The 16,715-nt window shown below is 46.0% G+C and overlaps 1 protein-coding gene across 1 annotated transcript in view; it reads right to left on the bottom strand.

Annotated features, from left to right (window-relative positions):
• dhx36 (DEAH (Asp-Glu-Ala-His) box polypeptide 36) overlaps window positions 1-16,715 on the bottom strand; it is a 40,750-nt gene that overhangs the window by 3,235 nt on the left and 20,800 nt on the right. The window contains exons 16-23 of the mRNA XM_080844353.1: window positions 16,529-16,646; window positions 14,922-15,020; window positions 14,465-14,638; window positions 14,177-14,263; window positions 11,738-11,821; window positions 2,176-2,275; window positions 1,736-1,826; window positions 437-560 (exon numbers count right to left, since the gene is read on the bottom strand). Coding sequence (XP_080700479.1) covers window positions 437-560; window positions 1,736-1,826; window positions 2,176-2,275; window positions 11,738-11,821; window positions 14,177-14,263; window positions 14,465-14,638; window positions 14,922-15,020; window positions 16,529-16,646 — 877 coding nt within the window. The remainder of the gene's footprint in view (window positions 1-436; window positions 561-1,735; window positions 1,827-2,175; window positions 2,276-11,737; window positions 11,822-14,176; window positions 14,264-14,464; window positions 14,639-14,921; window positions 15,021-16,528; window positions 16,647-16,715) is intronic.

Genomic DNA, 16,715 nt, shown 5'->3' with positions numbered 1-16,715 from the left:
TATATAAATAAAGCTAGGTATGAATAAATATATCAAAACGTAAAGAACATTGAACACTTGAGACTTGATGGAGGGGATGTGTGTGTGTGTGTGTGTGTGTATATATATACGGGCAGACAGTTATCATCTATGCTCAGTGGATTGGTAGAAACGGGGCTTTGATGTAAAGCTGCAGCTGAGAAACACTGAGGCTGAATAAAATATCAAGCTTTCCTCTCAAACACATCAGGCATTAAGATGAAGCCTTTCTCCTTTCCTCCTCAGCCGGCAGGTCGCTTGCTAATAACGAATAATGACTTTTGAAATGCCAATCAGCTCCAATAGGAAGCAGTGTCAGGTGCAGTTGGGGGTCGGTACTGGTCACAACAGCTGTCAGGAGGAAAGTCGTCAACACAGAGCCAGGCTCTTTAGAGGCAGAGTGAGGGAGGAGACGTACACTGGAAGTCTTCATTTTTAAGTGGTAAATGAGCCACGTGTAGCGGAACTGGCTCTCTTCTGCATTTACGGACTTGGGATGAATACACACTTTTCCATCTTGTTTAGTGTACACCTTCGGTGGCCTGTGGGACAACACACACACACAAGACCCACACACGCACACACACACACGCACACACACACACACACACACACACACACACAGGAAGAAAAACAAAGGGGAGGTGAATCACCTCCAGATTTTCAGTGAAAGAACAGAAATGTGATCGAGAGGTGTTGTTTCTGCTCTGCGAATCCCATCCTGCGTCACCTCTCTGAGCAGGAAATCAATATGGGTGACTGGCAGAATAAGACCATCGGTGATCTTTACCGGGCTCTTGGTAATGACTTTACGGTGATGTCACAGGAGGAGTGTTTGCCACACCATCACTTTTGAGGCGTGTCAAGACAGAGGCTAGCCGCTAATAATAGACATTGGGTGGGAAAGATTTGATTAGTGACGTAAAAGGAGGAAGAAAGAAATCCACTTGCACAGGCAGCAGAGACGCTGTCCCCGCACTCTTTAAAAGAGCAGCTCTCTCATGACGCCTTCCATTTAAACACATTAGTTTTGTTATTCTCCACACATCACTGTCATCTAGGCAGGGCTCTCACCGGGAGGAAATAGCAGTCTTTGCCCCCAGTATTATTTTTCCATTTAACATTTAAGCAGAGAATTCATCAAACATCTTATATTGTGGGAACATCATTTTGCCTGATAAATTCTAGTATTTTGGCTTTTGGCAAGAATTACACTCTGTCCCCTTTTACAAATTGTATTTTATGTTCAGCAGTAATAGGGCTTCGAGGACTCCTTGGAAGTAATTTTAATCGTCCTTCTTTGCAAAATGTTGTTATGTTAAAATGTTCTTTTCACTAATTCACCTCCAATGCACTCTACACAGCATTCAATACATTGAAATAATAGGACAACATTAATGCAGGGCAACTTAAACAGGCCCAGCTTACAAACCGAAGGACAGAAATGTGACCATGTCAAATTCAACTAGTACCTGCATGGGCCGCTGACAGAAAATTGACCTGTTTTTATCAATTTTGCGATTTATTGTGAGTGTAATCTATTCTTTTGAATTTTGACAATTACCATTTTCATTTATAAAATACTGCAGGTCACCTGAGGGGGGGCGTGAGCTGAAAGCTCTGAGGCCATGATCATCAGAGGCCTGATCATTCCTCTGTCTTATGACTGGTGCTCATGCTCACAGCACAGGGCTTCCATGTGACCGTGTTTACTTACATGGGCCTCTTCTTGTTCTGGCCAGGCCGGATCTTGGCCACTTTCGGATACAAACCAGCTACAATGACTGCTTTGATGAGTTTCTCATTCTCTGAGGGCAGACAGAGAGAGGGGGAGAGAGAGGAAAAAAATGAAACAAAAATGAGGAGCAAAAGAGCTGGAGGTGGGGGTTAAAGACAATATCCCCAGTGCATGAAAATAAAGCCTGGCTGATGGAGCAGGTCAGACAGATACACATGTTGTATTCCAAAAGGCAATTAAAGCCAAGCATAGGGGACATTCGGGCCTGACAACCTGACAGCCAAACTGAATAGAAATACAGTATGCAGTGAAGCAAAGCTTAATCCAACTAAATGGGCCACAGACCAAGACCAAATTGCTTGGAGAAGACAAACAGATAGAGCCCAAACTCTGACAGAGCGGAGAGTCCATGAAATTACCTGAGTTGATGTTGGCACTCGGGTCCTTGGGGTCCTTGCAGCTGACAAAGCCGGCAGTCAGCAAGTGCTCAGAAAACTGGCTCTTCATGTTGTGAAGCATCTGCATGAGAGAGAGCGGACCCAGAGCCGTTGAATGTATGAATGCATGAATGCATGTATATATCTATCTATGCATGTCTGTATGCATGTATATATATATGTCTGTATGCATGTATATATGTATCTATGCATGTCTGTATGCATGTATATATGTAACTATGTATGTGTGTGGCATATGTATGACTGGGGTATACAGTATGTATCCATCTATCTATCTATCTATCTATCTATCTATCTATCTACCTACCTCTTCTTATGTGGTTATATATGTATGTATGTATGTACAGGTGCATCTCAAAAAATGTGAATATTGTGGAAAGGTTCAACCTTTTAAAAAAAAAAATCTGGATGATTAGGCTTACAGCTCATGAAAATCAAAAGTCCAGTAACTCAAAATATTAGAATAAATAATTTAAAATATAGAAATGTCAACCTGAGAAGAGGTCTAATCAGCTAATTCACTCAAAATACCTCCAATGTCTCAGTTGGGTTCAGAACACACAACCACAATCATAGGGAAGATTGCTGACTTGACAGTTGTCCAGAAGACACCCATTGCCACCCTCCATGAGGAGGGTAAGCCACAGAAAGTCATTGCTGAAAGGGCTGGCTGTTCGCAGAGTGCTGTATCACAGCATATTCATGGAAAGTGGACAGGAAGTGTGGTGAAAAGGTGCACAAGCAACAGGGATGACCACAGCCTTGAGAGGATTGTCAGGCGGCAAAGACGATTCAAGAACTTGGGGGAGCTTCACAAGGAGTGGACTAATGCTGGAGTCAGTAAAGAGCCACTACGCACAGACGTGTTCAGGAAATGGGCATTACTCGCGTTAGGAGTTTCAAGTCACTCCTAAACCAGAGACAACTTCAGAAGCTTCTTACCTTAGTGAAGGAGAAAAAGAACTATCAGTTGCTCAGTGGAAATTTTGCATTTCACATTTCATTTGGAAATCAAGGTCCCAGAGTCTGGAGGAATAGGCGAAAGGCACAGAATACAAGTTGCTTGAAGTCCAGAGTGAAATTTCCATTGTTAGTGATGATTTGGGGTGCCATGTCATCTGCTGGTGTTGGTCCACTGTGTTTTATCAAGTCCAGAGTCAATGCAGCCATCTACCAGTAGATTTTAGAGCACTTCATGCTTCCGTCTGCTGACAAGCTTTATAGAGATGCTGATTTCCTTTTCCAGCAGGACTTGGCACCTGCCCACAGTGCCAGAATGACTGGTAACTGGTTTTCTGCCCATAGTATTATTGTTCTTGATTCGCCTGACCTGAACCCCATAGAGAATCTATGGGATATTGTCAAGAAAATGAGATCCATAAGCCTCAACAATACAGACGAGCCGAAGGCTGCTATCAAAGCCACCTGGGCTTCCATAAGACCTCAGTAGTGTCACAATTTATTCAGGGCATAAATTAACATACCTTTTTGTGTTTTTAGTTAATTAGCTGATTTAGAGCGCTTCTCAGGTCGACATTTCTGTATTGTAAATTCTTCATATTTTGAGATACTTGATTTCTGATTTCATGAGCTGGTAGCCGTAATCATTAAGATTAAAACAAAAAAAAGGCTTGAAACATGCCACTTTATGTGTAATGAATCTAGAATATTTAAAGGTTTCACTTTCTGAATTAATTACAGAAAACTTTACAACGATATTAATTTTTTTGGAGATGCACCTGTATATATGTATAGATATATGTATGTGTATATCTTTGTTTTTATCCATCCATCCATCTATCCATCTATCCATCTATCTATCTATCTATCTATCTATCTATCTATCTATCTATCTATCTATCTATCTATCTATCTATCTATCTATCTATCTATCTATCTATCTATCTATCTATCTATCTATCTATCTATCTATCTATATATATTGTAATACTCCAGACAGTCTTGGTCAAACTTGTGGGAAACTTCCCGTGCTTTATTGTTCCAACAAGCATATAACAACCGAGTTGCTGTTTCAGCCACAACTCACGCTTTAACTCGAAATAGACAGCACCAACTTACTAACTATCATCTTCACTCACACACCTGCACACGCACACACTCACGCGCACACACTTAACTCCACCCCCTAAATCTCCCTAAAAGGCACACAACATTTCAGGAAACCTAACAGGCACAGAACACAATATCACAGGATATTACACTGCCCCCCCCTTTATGAAGCCCCTCGCCCTCGAGGGGTCAAACAAAAGTCATTCAACCGTGGCGGTCTCCGCCGCTGTCTCTGTGGCCTGCGCGTGTCTGGTCCCGTCCCACCTTGCAGTGCTACAGGGGGGTGAGCGGGGACTGCTGATGGGGTGTCAGGGACATTAAGGCTGGGGGACATCTGAGAAGGGGAGGCCAAGGAATTTGAATCTGCAGAGGGCCCGGGGTTTGCCTGTGAACTAGGCCCCTGCTCAAACAGTGGGACGGCGTTCCCTCTGTATGGCGCTAATCTGTCCCGGTGGAGAACTACTCTCCTACCCCTAGGGGGAACCTGTACCCTATAGACCACCTCACCCACCCGCTCGATGACCCTACAAGGCCCGTCCCAGTGGCAGTCTAGCTTGGGGCACCGCCCTTTCTTACGCTTAGGAGTATAAACCCAGACCAACTCCCCGGCCTGGAAGTCTCTGCCCTTACTCCTAACATCATAGTTCCGTTTCTGCCTCATGGCGGCCTTCTCCAGCTGGTCCCTGGCAAAGGCATGGGCATTTTCTAGGCGATCCTGAAGCTTTCGAGCGTACTCCGGGCCTGGTGGATGTTCAGAGTCCGGTGGCCTACCAAATGCCAGCTCTGCAGGTGTCCGAATCTCTCTGGCTAACATTAGTAGAGCAGGGGTGCAGTTGGTGGAGCTTTGGACAGCAGAACGGTATGCCATCAAAACAAAAGGGATGTGTCTGTCCCAGTCACGCTGGTGGGCTGCTGTGAGAATGGCTAGCTGCTGCTGCATAGTTAAATTAAACCGCTCCACTAGGCCATCACTTTGTGGATGTAAAGGTGTTGTGCGTGTTTTCTGCATGCCTAAACGCTCACACAAGGCAGCAAAAAGCTTGGATTCAAAATTACGACCCTGGTCGCTGTGGATGACCTCTGCTGCTCCAAACCGGCTGAACATGCCCTCTATCAATGCCTCTGCCACCGTTTCAGCTTCTTGGTCAGGTAGAGCATAGGCCTCCGGCCATTTCGTAAAGTAGTCCATCGCACACAGCACATATTTGTTTCCTCTGTCTGTTACGGGAAATGGGCCCATTATGTCCACTCCTACCCTCTCCATCGGTGCCCCTGATGTTTGTTGTTGCAGGGGGGCATGGGATCGGTCCAGGGGTCCTTTGTGTGCCGCACACGCATCACAGCGCCGACAAAAATCTTCAACATCCCGGCGGTGCTGACCCCAATAGAACCCCTGGCGTAGCCGATGGAGAGTTTTAGTGCTCCCGAAGTGACCAGAGCCGGCACCCCCATGGCAGGACCCCAGCACGGCTTCTCTGAGGTCTTTTGGCACCACAACTTGCCACCTCTCTTCGCCTGTGGCTGGCTTCTTCCATGCACGTTGCAGTACCCCATCAGACAGGCGCAGCACATTGAATTTACTCCACAGACTTTTCGTGGCCACTGACAGTCCTGACACAGCTTCCCAGGGTGGTCTGTGCCCGTTGAGGACCCACTGACGCACTGGCCTCAGGTCTCCATCCTCCTCCTGACGGGCAGCCCACTCAGCAGCATCCACCACCTGCAATGCACAGCATGTTGGTTCAGCAGCAGTCTCCTCGCCCCGTAGCTCTCTCTCTCTGGCATCCTTTCTGTCGCAGTAGCTACACCCATCCACAGCACATGGGCGCCTGGACAAGGCATCCGCATTGCCATGCTGAGCCCCAGGTCTGTGCACTATCGTGAACTGGAAAGACTGCAGCTCTTCAAGCCAGCGCGCTACCTGGCCCTCTGGCTCACGAAAGGACATCAGCCACTGGAGCGCAGCGTGATCCGTCCTGACGGTGAAAGGCACACCACACAAGTAGTACTTGAAGTGCCGAGCAGCCGTCACAATGGCTAGCAGCTCACGCCTTGTCACGCAGTAACGCCGCTCACTCTTACTGAAGATGCGGCTGAAGTACGCCACCACTCGTTCCCCTTCAGGCCCTGTTTGTGACAGTACTGCGCCCATGCCAATGTTGCTGGCGTCTGTATCCAACAGGAAAGGTAAGGCTGGGTCTGGGGGGGTGAGGACTGGTGCATGTGTGAGGGCCTGTTGAAGAGTGTTAAATGCCTCCTGGCAGTCTGTGGACCATGTGAACGGCTGATTTTTCTGAAGCAGGCGGAAAAGCGGTGCACCAATGCAAGAAAACCCCCTAACAAACCTGCGATAGTAAGAGGCTAATCCTAAGAAACTTTTGAGCTGTCTCTGGTTATTAGGGGTTGGCCAGTCTCTAATAGCACAGCCTTTCTCCTCAAGTGTGCTAATGCCCTCCCCGCTCACTCTATGGCCTAGAAACTCCACTTCCCTTCTCATGAAATGGCACTTATCAGGATGTAATTTAAGGCCTGCCCCAGCTATTCTCTCCAGCACCTGCCTCAGGGAACCTAACGCAGCCTCAAAGGACTTCCCATGAGCCAGGACATCATCTAAGTACACTAGGCACTCTTGGCGGGGCACACCAGCTAGCACATTGTCCATAAGTCTCTCAAATGTCCCTGGGGCATTGCATAGTCCAAAGCTAAGAACCTTAAACTGCCAGTGCCCCCTGCTAGTGCTGAACGCTGTCTTAGGTCTCGACTCAGGAGTGAGGGGGACCTGCCAGTACCCACTCCGCAGGTCAAGAGATGAGAACCACGATGACCCAGACACCAGGTCCAGTGTCTCATCCACCCGCGGGATGGGGTAGCAGTCCTTTCTCGTCACCTTATTCAGCGGTCTATAGTCCACACAAAATCTCCATCTTGAAGTCTTTTTCTTGGGGACCATGACTATGGCTGACGACCATGGACTATCAGAGGGTTCGATGATGCCTGACTTGAGCATGGCATGGACCTCCTGTTCAGCAGCCTCCTGTTGCACCATGGGTAGACGGCGGGGGCGCACTTTGATGGGCCGTGCCTCGCCAGTGTCAATGTGGTGCTGTACTAGATGTGTGAGACCCACCTCATCATCGCTGAGAGCGAAAGTGTCTTTGAATTCCCACAGCAGTTGCCACAGATTAATTTGCTGTTGGTCATCTAGACCAGCACAGTTTTTTCTCCAAATGTCTCTGATTGCCTCTGTTCGATCCCCTAGGTCCCTTGTCTGTTCAGACGGAGGCAAGACTGCATGGCCCCTGGGAGACACGGGTGGGCTAGACTGCATCATTTGCACCTGGGGACCAGTTGCTTCAGAATGCGCTGTTAAGCTGTAGGTAGGCACAATTTGTGTTACCTGTTGAGAGGGGGATGTCAGCTGAACACATTGTCCACCGGGTAGAACTAGCACCCCAGAGCCCAGGTTTACTGCACACCCCATGAATCTTAGAAAATCGAGGCCAAGTATGCATGGGTCACGCACCTCTGCCACCCATGCCGTAAAAGTCACTGCTAAATTCCCCAATGTGAAAACAAAAGTTCCCCTACCTCTCATGGAGGCTGTCTCTCCTGTAACTGTTTGTAATTTTACAGAGGTCTGTTCTAAGACGGTCCCTTTTGGAACAACGTCTGGTCTAACTAATGTGGCAGTGGACCCTGTATCCACCAGGGCTGAGCATGACACATTTCCTACCAGCACCGGAACATGGCACAAGTTACCCACCTCTGTCCAGCCCACTGTTACAACAGGGTCAGTCTGTATAAGTCTGTCCATGCACTCTTCCCCTTCATGCGAAAACTGCAGTCCCCGGTGAGTGGCTGAAGGGGTCCGTAGTGTCGGGGCTACCCGGACCCATTGCCGTTTCCCTGCTGGCCCCTCTCTGCAGGACAGCGGCGGAGCAGGTGCCCGTGCTGGCCACACCCCCAGCAGACAACAGGGCGGCGCTTGGTGTCATCCTCAGGACGGGCAGCCGAAGTCCGCACAGCACGCACCAGCTCGTCCACCCACGCCGGCCTCTGGTCTAGCACTTCCGACGCAGCAGCGACTGTGACAGCAGGAGGTGTTGATTGCTTTGTAGCACAAACTGCAGTCTCCCTCTCTATGGCAAGATCAAGCGCTATACCCAGGTTGGCTGGGTGGGCGAATTGTACATGCAAGCGTAGTTTGTCCGGTGTAAGGGCTTGGATAAACTGGTCGCGGGCTAGCTCACCCTGGATGGCAGCTGGCATATCAGTGTACGCGCGCCTGCTGAGGCTCTCAATCTCATAAGCCAGGACGCGGAGAGACTCACCCGGCCTCCTAACGCGATGTTTGAACTCACAACGTAGAGAGTCTTTCAGGTTAGATTCGCCAAAACGCCTCTGCAACGCTCCAACTAGAGTTGTATAGTCACCTCTCTCCTCCGGGCTTAAAAGTAGCAAACAGGCTGAAGCATCCTCCGTCAGCGAAAGGGCGAGCTGAAGGGCCTTTGTTGCATCTGACCAGTATGCAGCAGAAGCTAAAAGTTCAAACTGAGCTCGGTATGCTTCCCAGCTTCCCTTACCAGAGAATTTCGGCGTCTTCGGGCTTGCTGGAGCGAAGTGCAGGGCGCCGCCATCTTTGTGTACATCCGAAGCAACCTTGCGGTCGTGACGTAGCTCATCCGAAGCCCTCCCGTACTGCCAGTGGCGCGAATCAGTGGCATCGTGCCGCAAAGTTCCAAAGTTTTCGTCAGCCCAGGTCGACAGGCCATGGAGCTCCGGCAAATCCTCACACTCACTTTTCACCTTGGAACGGGCACCCATGAAGCCATCCATAATGCCCTCTGAGTGGTAGCCAGGAACAGCCAAACAAAGCGAGGTCCAATCTCTATCTTCTGACACCAATGTAATACTCCAGACAGTCTTGGTCAAACTTGTGGGAAACTTCCCGTGCTTTATTGTTCCAACAAGCATATAACAACCGAGTTGCTGTTTCAGCCACAACTCACGCTTTAACTCGAAATAGACAGCACCAACTTACTAACTATCATCTTCACTCACACACCTGCACACGCACACACTCACGCGCACACACTTAACTCCACCCCCTAAATCTCCCTAAAAGGCACACAACATTTCAGGAAACCTAACAGGCACAGAACACAATATCACAGGATATTACAATATATTAGTGCTGTCAAACGATTAAAATATTTAATCGCGATTAATCGCATTTTTGTCATAGTTAACTCAAAATGAATCGCGATGAAATGAATCAAAATGAATGCTCTTATCAACATGGAAAAGTGGATTGGCTTGCTTTAAGCAATGTTTTATTTGACTGAAAAACAACATTGCCAAACAACGGTACAAAATAAAATTATAAAGTGCACATTTAAGATAAACAAGGACTCAGCCTATAGTGCAGTTAAACCATGGCTTAATATTAGTTTTTTGTCAAATTTGCTGTGAACATAGAAGTCAGGCCTCTTATTTCAAAAACAATAAACCGTAACAGTTAGGTTACCATTAAAAGGTAAGCCAACTACTTCTGTGCTTTCAACCAGCTGCCTGTTGACATTTTCAGACAACAGTGAAGCTCGCTTCTTTTGCACAACACAACTTTTAAAGGTTAACTTTTCTATTCAGAAGCTTTTTATCATCTATTTCGCCGTATCGCGCTCACCATTCACTCAAACGTGACGTTAGCCTACTACACAGTTTGGGAGGGCAAAACGTTTTTTTTTTTTTTTTTTTACAAGCGTTAATCGCGCGATAAAAAAATGAACGGCATTAAAATGGGTTCGCGTTAACGCCGTTAATAACGCGTTAAACTGACAGCACTAATATATATATATATATATATATTAGGGCCGGGACTTTAACGTGTTAATTAAGATTCATTAATTACACAAAAATTAACGCGTTAAAAAAATTTACGCATTTTAATCGCATCTATTTTTGCACCGCGAAACGTTTCTCACTGGAGGAGTTTCAGACGGACCGATTATACTGGCGCACCAACTAACGCGCATAAATTTGGTTCAAACAAGTTGAACAACAAACCACAGTGGCACAGTGAACATGAACAAATAAGCTGATGAGACGGCATTGGTTGGCCCAGTCAGTGGATGGGACATTTTGTTACAAAAAACGAACGGATGGAGGCGTCGTTAAGAACATGGTTCAGTGCAAGCTATGCAACAAGGAATTTGCATACCACCGCACATCGAGTATCACCTAAATGCAAAACATATAGCAGCTAGCGTGGACGTTAAGCCTGACTCCGGGTACAACCCACACACAACCCACACTCCACCAAAGATGTTTTCTAACAGTCAGGGTTTCCAATGTTCTGAATGTACTTGAAAGTATACTGTTTTACATTAAAAACCCATATTTATAGTTTACAGAAGGTCTACCTATCTATAGACTACCTGAATTTCTGAAATGTACTACATTTCTAAATATGGTATTGCTACACTTAATGGCAAAAATTGCACTGGTCTGTTGGACTTGAACAATATTTTTGATGCTTATGTATTCAGTCATTATTCAACTCGACTCATCAGAAAAGACGAACTAGGAGACCCTCCAGTCCGCTTTGGCTCAATCCTTATGGTCTTTTACAAAGCTCAGCCAGGCAAAGTACAACGTTGTCCCGGAAGAAAAACTTGCTTCCTTTGCTCTGACAATGTTCCCCAACTCTGAGAAGTGTTTTTTCCAGCAGGGCAATGCTCCATGCCACACAGCCAGGCCAGTAAAGGTGTGGATGGAGTATCACCAGATCAGGGCCCTGTCATGGCCAGCCCAATTTCGAGACCTGAATCCCATAAAAAAACCTCTGAAATGTGATCAAGAGGAAGATGGATGGTCACAAGCCATGAAAAGAAGCCGAGCTGCTTGAATTCTTGCGCCAGGAGTAGCATAAAGTCACCCAACGGCAATGTGAAAGACTGGTGGAGAGCATGCCAAGACACATGAAAGTTGTGATTTTAAATCAAGGTTATTCCACCAAATATTGATTTCTGAACTCTTCCTAAGTTAAAGCATTAGTATTGTGTAGTTTAAAAATGAATATGAGCTTGTTTTCTTTGCATTATTCGAGATCTGAAGACACTGCATCTTTTTTGCTATTTTGACCAATTGTCATTTTTCTGCAAATAAATTATCTAAATGACAATATTTTTATTTGAAATTTGGTAGGAATGTTGCCAGTAGGTTATAGAATAAAACAAAAATGTACATTTTACTTTAACACATACCAATAAATAGTAAAACCAGAGAAACTGATCATTTTGAAGTGGTCTCTTCATTTTTTCCGCGGCTGTATATCTCTTTCTCTCTCTCTCTCTCTCTCTCTCTCTCTCTCTCTACTTTACACTCCTACCTTGCTCTTCCTGAGGGCTCCTTGCACTGAAGACTCACCTGGAGTGTAATGGTGGAGACTCACCTGGAGTGTATTGGCCGAGAGGAAGTTGTCCCAGCAGTAGTCTTTCTCATATCTGTAGCCTCGGCGCTTAGCATCCTCCCAGCCCTAGAACAACAGGAACCAAAGATAGGTCATGTGTTCTCAAACTGATTTAAATGTTTAAGCTGGACTCAGGACCTCTTAAAGTGGAACTTCACCCCAAACTATGAGCCACTGCATCATTTCAAAAAGCTTAAAAGTGGCCATGGGGCAAATCGGTCTCCTGTGAATGAGTCTCGATCAGCAAATGGACACATTCATTGGCAGCGGCAGGGGGAGGGGTGGGCTGCCCATTTCATGACATAGATATGTAACAACCGTTCGCCTATACATCAGCATGAGCCTTGAATGATTTTATACAGGAGCAGATGGCGTCGGAGCCATTTTTAAACCATGAAATCATGAAATGCTCTAAAAAAAATGCTCATTTGGGTCATTTTAACACCAGCATTGATGTGGTTCATCACAGCACGGTCATATCATTTAGTTAACAGCTCAGAAAACACACTGAAGTGTACAGCACCCTTTTAAGCTACAGGGTTCTCATGAAGGAACACTGCCATAGGGCTCAGATACACATACACGTTTTTGTAAAAACGGGACGCGAGCAAATGCATTGATTCCTATGGTACGGCGCGTTTAAAGCGTGCGCCCCTTCTCCACCACGCGTTGCGTCTTTGAAGCGTTTTTTAGGTGCGCTTAAAAGTTGAACTATTCTCAACTTTCCAGCGCAAGGCAGGGAAGCGCACCACTTCTGTTTTGGCCGCCGCACTTTGCCAAGGTGTTACTGAAGCGTTTCTGCCTGAAAAAAGACGCGTATGTGTATCTGAGCCCTTAATGAACAGGGTGGTGTGTCTGTGGGAACACTCTAATAATATTACCTCATAAACACTAATACTTAAAATACCATAAATTCATTCAATCATCATTATGATAGAACTCACCTTCCTAGTTTGGTAAAGAAAAACTGCAGATCATTAGTCCTAAACACCCACAGACTGTGTTGCAGCCTAAAGGCCATACTGAATCATAACAGGCTAGAGCATAAAGCACACAGTACCAGTGGATTCGCCTTTTAATAATTCACACTTTAATTTCACTCTTGCCTCATCCAGTATGTGCGCTGGTTTAAAAACAGTGCCCTTACTCAACACGGTATAAATGTGGCCAGAGCCACCTGAACTACCCGTGGTAGTGGAACTCAATTATATATTAAAACTATTAATATTATATATTATATTTGATCAACATTTGATTTGATCAAACAGCATATGCTACCCTACAGATTACCATATTTGTGTGTGTATCTTATACTTGTGTGATACTGTTATGACAGGTTAGAATTTTCAAGTCTGCCCTTTGTACTAAGTAATGAGCAAGTAAATAATTGGCTTGGAACAGTCAATTTGACCACCACACTATTATTAAAATAATCATACTTCATCCATCATTCACCCTTCTAGCATATTCAGTTTATCCTGCATAGAAATCCTCTCATTGCTCAGAATTAAACCCAATCCACAAAAGTCGCCAAAGCTAAATCGGCATGGCACCATTATCATATTTCAATCTTCAGCCAAGAAAAACAATGAATGGCCCTCATCTCTGGCAGCTGCACAATAGGAGCCATTGATTGCATTTGCATGCAGCACATTCTGGGTTCATAGAGAGCCCTTATGAGCCCTGTGTGTCTGTCTGTGTGTCTGTGTGTCTGTGTGTCTGTGTGTCTGTCTGTGTGTCTGTCTGTGTGTCTGTCTGTGTGTCTGTCTGTGTGTCTGTCTGTCTGTGTGTCTGTCTGTCTGTGTGTCTGTCTGTCTGTGTGTCTGTCTGTCTGTGTGTCTGTCTGTCTGTGTGTCTGTCTGTCTGTGTGTGTGTGTGTCTGTCTGTCTGTCTGTGTGTCTGTCTGTCTGTCTGTCTGTGTGTCTGTCTGTCTGTCTGTGTGTCTGTCTGTCTGTCTGTCAGACAGACAGACAGACAGACAGACACACAGACAGACAGACAGACAGACAGACACACAGACACACAGACACACAGACACACAGACACACAGACACACAGACACACAGACAGACAGACACACAGACACACAGACAGACAGACAGACAGACAGACAGACAGACAGACAGTCTGTCTGTCTGTCTGTGTGTCTGTCTGTCTGTCTGTCTGTCTGTCTGTGTGTCTGTGTGTCTGTGTGTCTGTGTGTCTGTGTCTCTGTCTATGTTTCTGTCTGTCTGTGTGTCTGTCTGTGTGTGTGTCTGTCTGTGTGTGTGTCTGTCTGTCTGTGTGTCTGTCTGTGTGTCTGTCTGTCTGTGTGTCTGTCTGTCTGTGTGTCTGTCTGTCTGTGTGTCTGTCTGTCTGTCTGTCTGTCTGTCTGTCTGTCTGTCGGTGTGTCTGTCGGTGTGAAGTGGGTACATTTCATACCCAGAATGCATTCACAATAGTGAGATGGTCACTCTTGGTGTTCTTGGAAAGGATTTTCCTCCTGTTGTCTGCCAGCTTCTCCTTTCCCTGATGGGGAGAATACAAATTAGGATCTTCACATCACCGACTCTTGTATACTTTTGTATTTTGTATATACATGGTCAGACAAGAATCTGCAAATGTAATTTTTAAATGATTGTGCGTGTGTGTGTATGTATATATGTGTGTGTTTGTGTGTGTGTGGGTGTGTGTGTATATGTGTGTGTGTGTGTGTGTGTGTGTTAGCACCAGAGGAATGAAGAAGGGATCCTTGAAGCTGAGACTGGCGGCGATGGTGAGCACTGGGTCCAGGCAGCCGAGCAGAGCTCCAAACAGAATCATCTTGCCAATGTGAGGCTCCACCGGCATACGAGCCAGATGGAAGCCCAGAGGAGTCAGCTCCTCATCTCTGTCCAGAGCGTTCTGACCAGGAAGGAGTGAGCAGGGGGGAGGAGGGGAGAGAAAGTGGGAGAGAGAGATAGAAAGAGAAAGAGACAGAGAGAGAGAGAGGGGGGGGGGGGAGGGGGGCATGTCAGTGTAACTTTTGCTTAAGACTTTTTGTTATTTCTGTTTGTTTGTTTTTAACTATTCCTTGAACACAACCATACATATCTCCCGGCCACAAACACACATTACCACGCATATCTCCACAACCACGCAAACACACACACACACTTATCTCCAACGACAGATAGGCTCCCCTCACCAGGTCAATGAGGTGTGTTATGGCCAGTTGGATGGTCTTCTCAGAAGGGGGGTCCAAAGCATTAAGCAAGAAAGAGGCTATGGAGCCCAGCTTGAGAATCTGTGGAAGAACAGTAAACACACACACACACACAAAGTGTATTATAACAGTTGCACTTTAGAACATTGTACTTAGTGTTTACTGCTCCGGTCCATTCACTATGAGCACACTACCCAAACTCCACGGTTATCTGAGCTCATGTGGCCTACTAGCCATTAGTTATGGTGACGCTAGCGGGAGACTTCAAATATATTGCATTGTCATGTGCAAAGGTATGTTAGTGACTTCTGTAATCTGGAATGAACTGGCACTTCAGAACCAGCCGGGGGTGAAAAAGCAAGGATCACGTTTCATCTGGGCAGTTACTCACACACAAAGATAGACAGACACGCATACAAAAACACAACAGAGAGAGAGAGAGAGAGAGAGAGAGAGAGAGAGAGAGAGAGAGAAAGACAGAGAGATAGAGACCGAGAGAGAGAAGGAGAGAGAAGGAGAGAGAGAGATGAAGAGAGAGCAAACATGCGTTTTTCTGATTCACAGCAGGAGTTGGCTTTCTGTGTGTGATTTTAAGAAGCGGACCCGTCTGGTAAAGAATATGTGTAATTGTGATTCACAGCAGACTATGTCTGGCTCTACCACAGCAAGCACAGACCTCTGGCACTGAGCTTTGCTTTGCATGAAAATAGCTTAGTGACGTTTCAGCAGTTAATAGCATTTCTTTATAACATCCTTTGTGTGTGCGTATGTGCGAGTGTCTGTTTTTATGTGTGTGTGTGCGAGTGTCTGTTTTTATGTGTGTTTTTGTGTGTTTTTGTGTGTGTGTGTGTGTGTTTATGTGTGTGTTTGCACTCGTGGGCAGGACTCTCAGGATTAACTAGGTGCGAGCTCAGATGTGAGTAAGTGACACCCCTAAAAGGTGTGCTTAGAGCGTTCCAAACAAACACATCCGCAATGGCAGTGATTAATACACACGCTAATCCATTAGGTCATTAATGCTGTTCTCTCTGGCCCCATTAGAGCCCAGAACAGAGAGCATGAGTGTTTGAAAGGTGTGTGTGTTTGTGTGTGTGTGTGTGTGATTGTGTATGTGTATGTGTGTGTGTGTGTGTGTGTGTGTAGGTGTGTGTGTGTACGCACGCAAGAGACAGATACAGAAAGAGAGAGAGCGGGAGAGAGAGAAAGAGGGAGACTGCAACACAGAGTGCCCATTAGGGTTGTGATGGCAACTATTTGGAGAGATATCCTTTCACTCTCATCTTATTATTGCTGAGGTCTTCTAGAATAAAATCATACATGCCACTTTTGCCTCAATGTTTTTAGTTAGGTGAAATATACAACAATATCAAGGCATGTCAGACAACCTAAGAGAGTGAAAAACAGAGTTTAGAGCCCCATCCCTCTCTCACACACACACACACACACAGACACACACACACACACACAGACACACACACACACACACACACACACACACACACACACACACACACACACTCTCTCTCTGTCCCTCTAGAGCTGTAAGCAAGAGACAGAAGGAGTTCTGATGCTGTCTCTCTGTTCCACACCTTAATCTGGAGACACAGTTCCTCCAGTGGGGTGCGCTGGATCTCGGGCAACTGGTAGCTGTCCAGCAGGCTCGCCCGCAGGCCATTGTACAGGTGGTAGCACTTTCCTGGAGACACCCTGCAAACACACAGACAGACACACACCTGATTTATATATTTACATTCACGTGGAGCTAATATTATGATT

This window comes from Sprattus sprattus, assembly GCF_963457725.1.
Source record: "Sprattus sprattus genome assembly, chromosome: 9".
NCBI lineage: Eukaryota > Metazoa > Chordata > Actinopteri > Clupeiformes > Clupeidae > Sprattus > Sprattus sprattus.
Note: the sequence above shows the minus strand (reverse complement) of the source record. Positions and strands in the feature narration are given on the sequence as shown.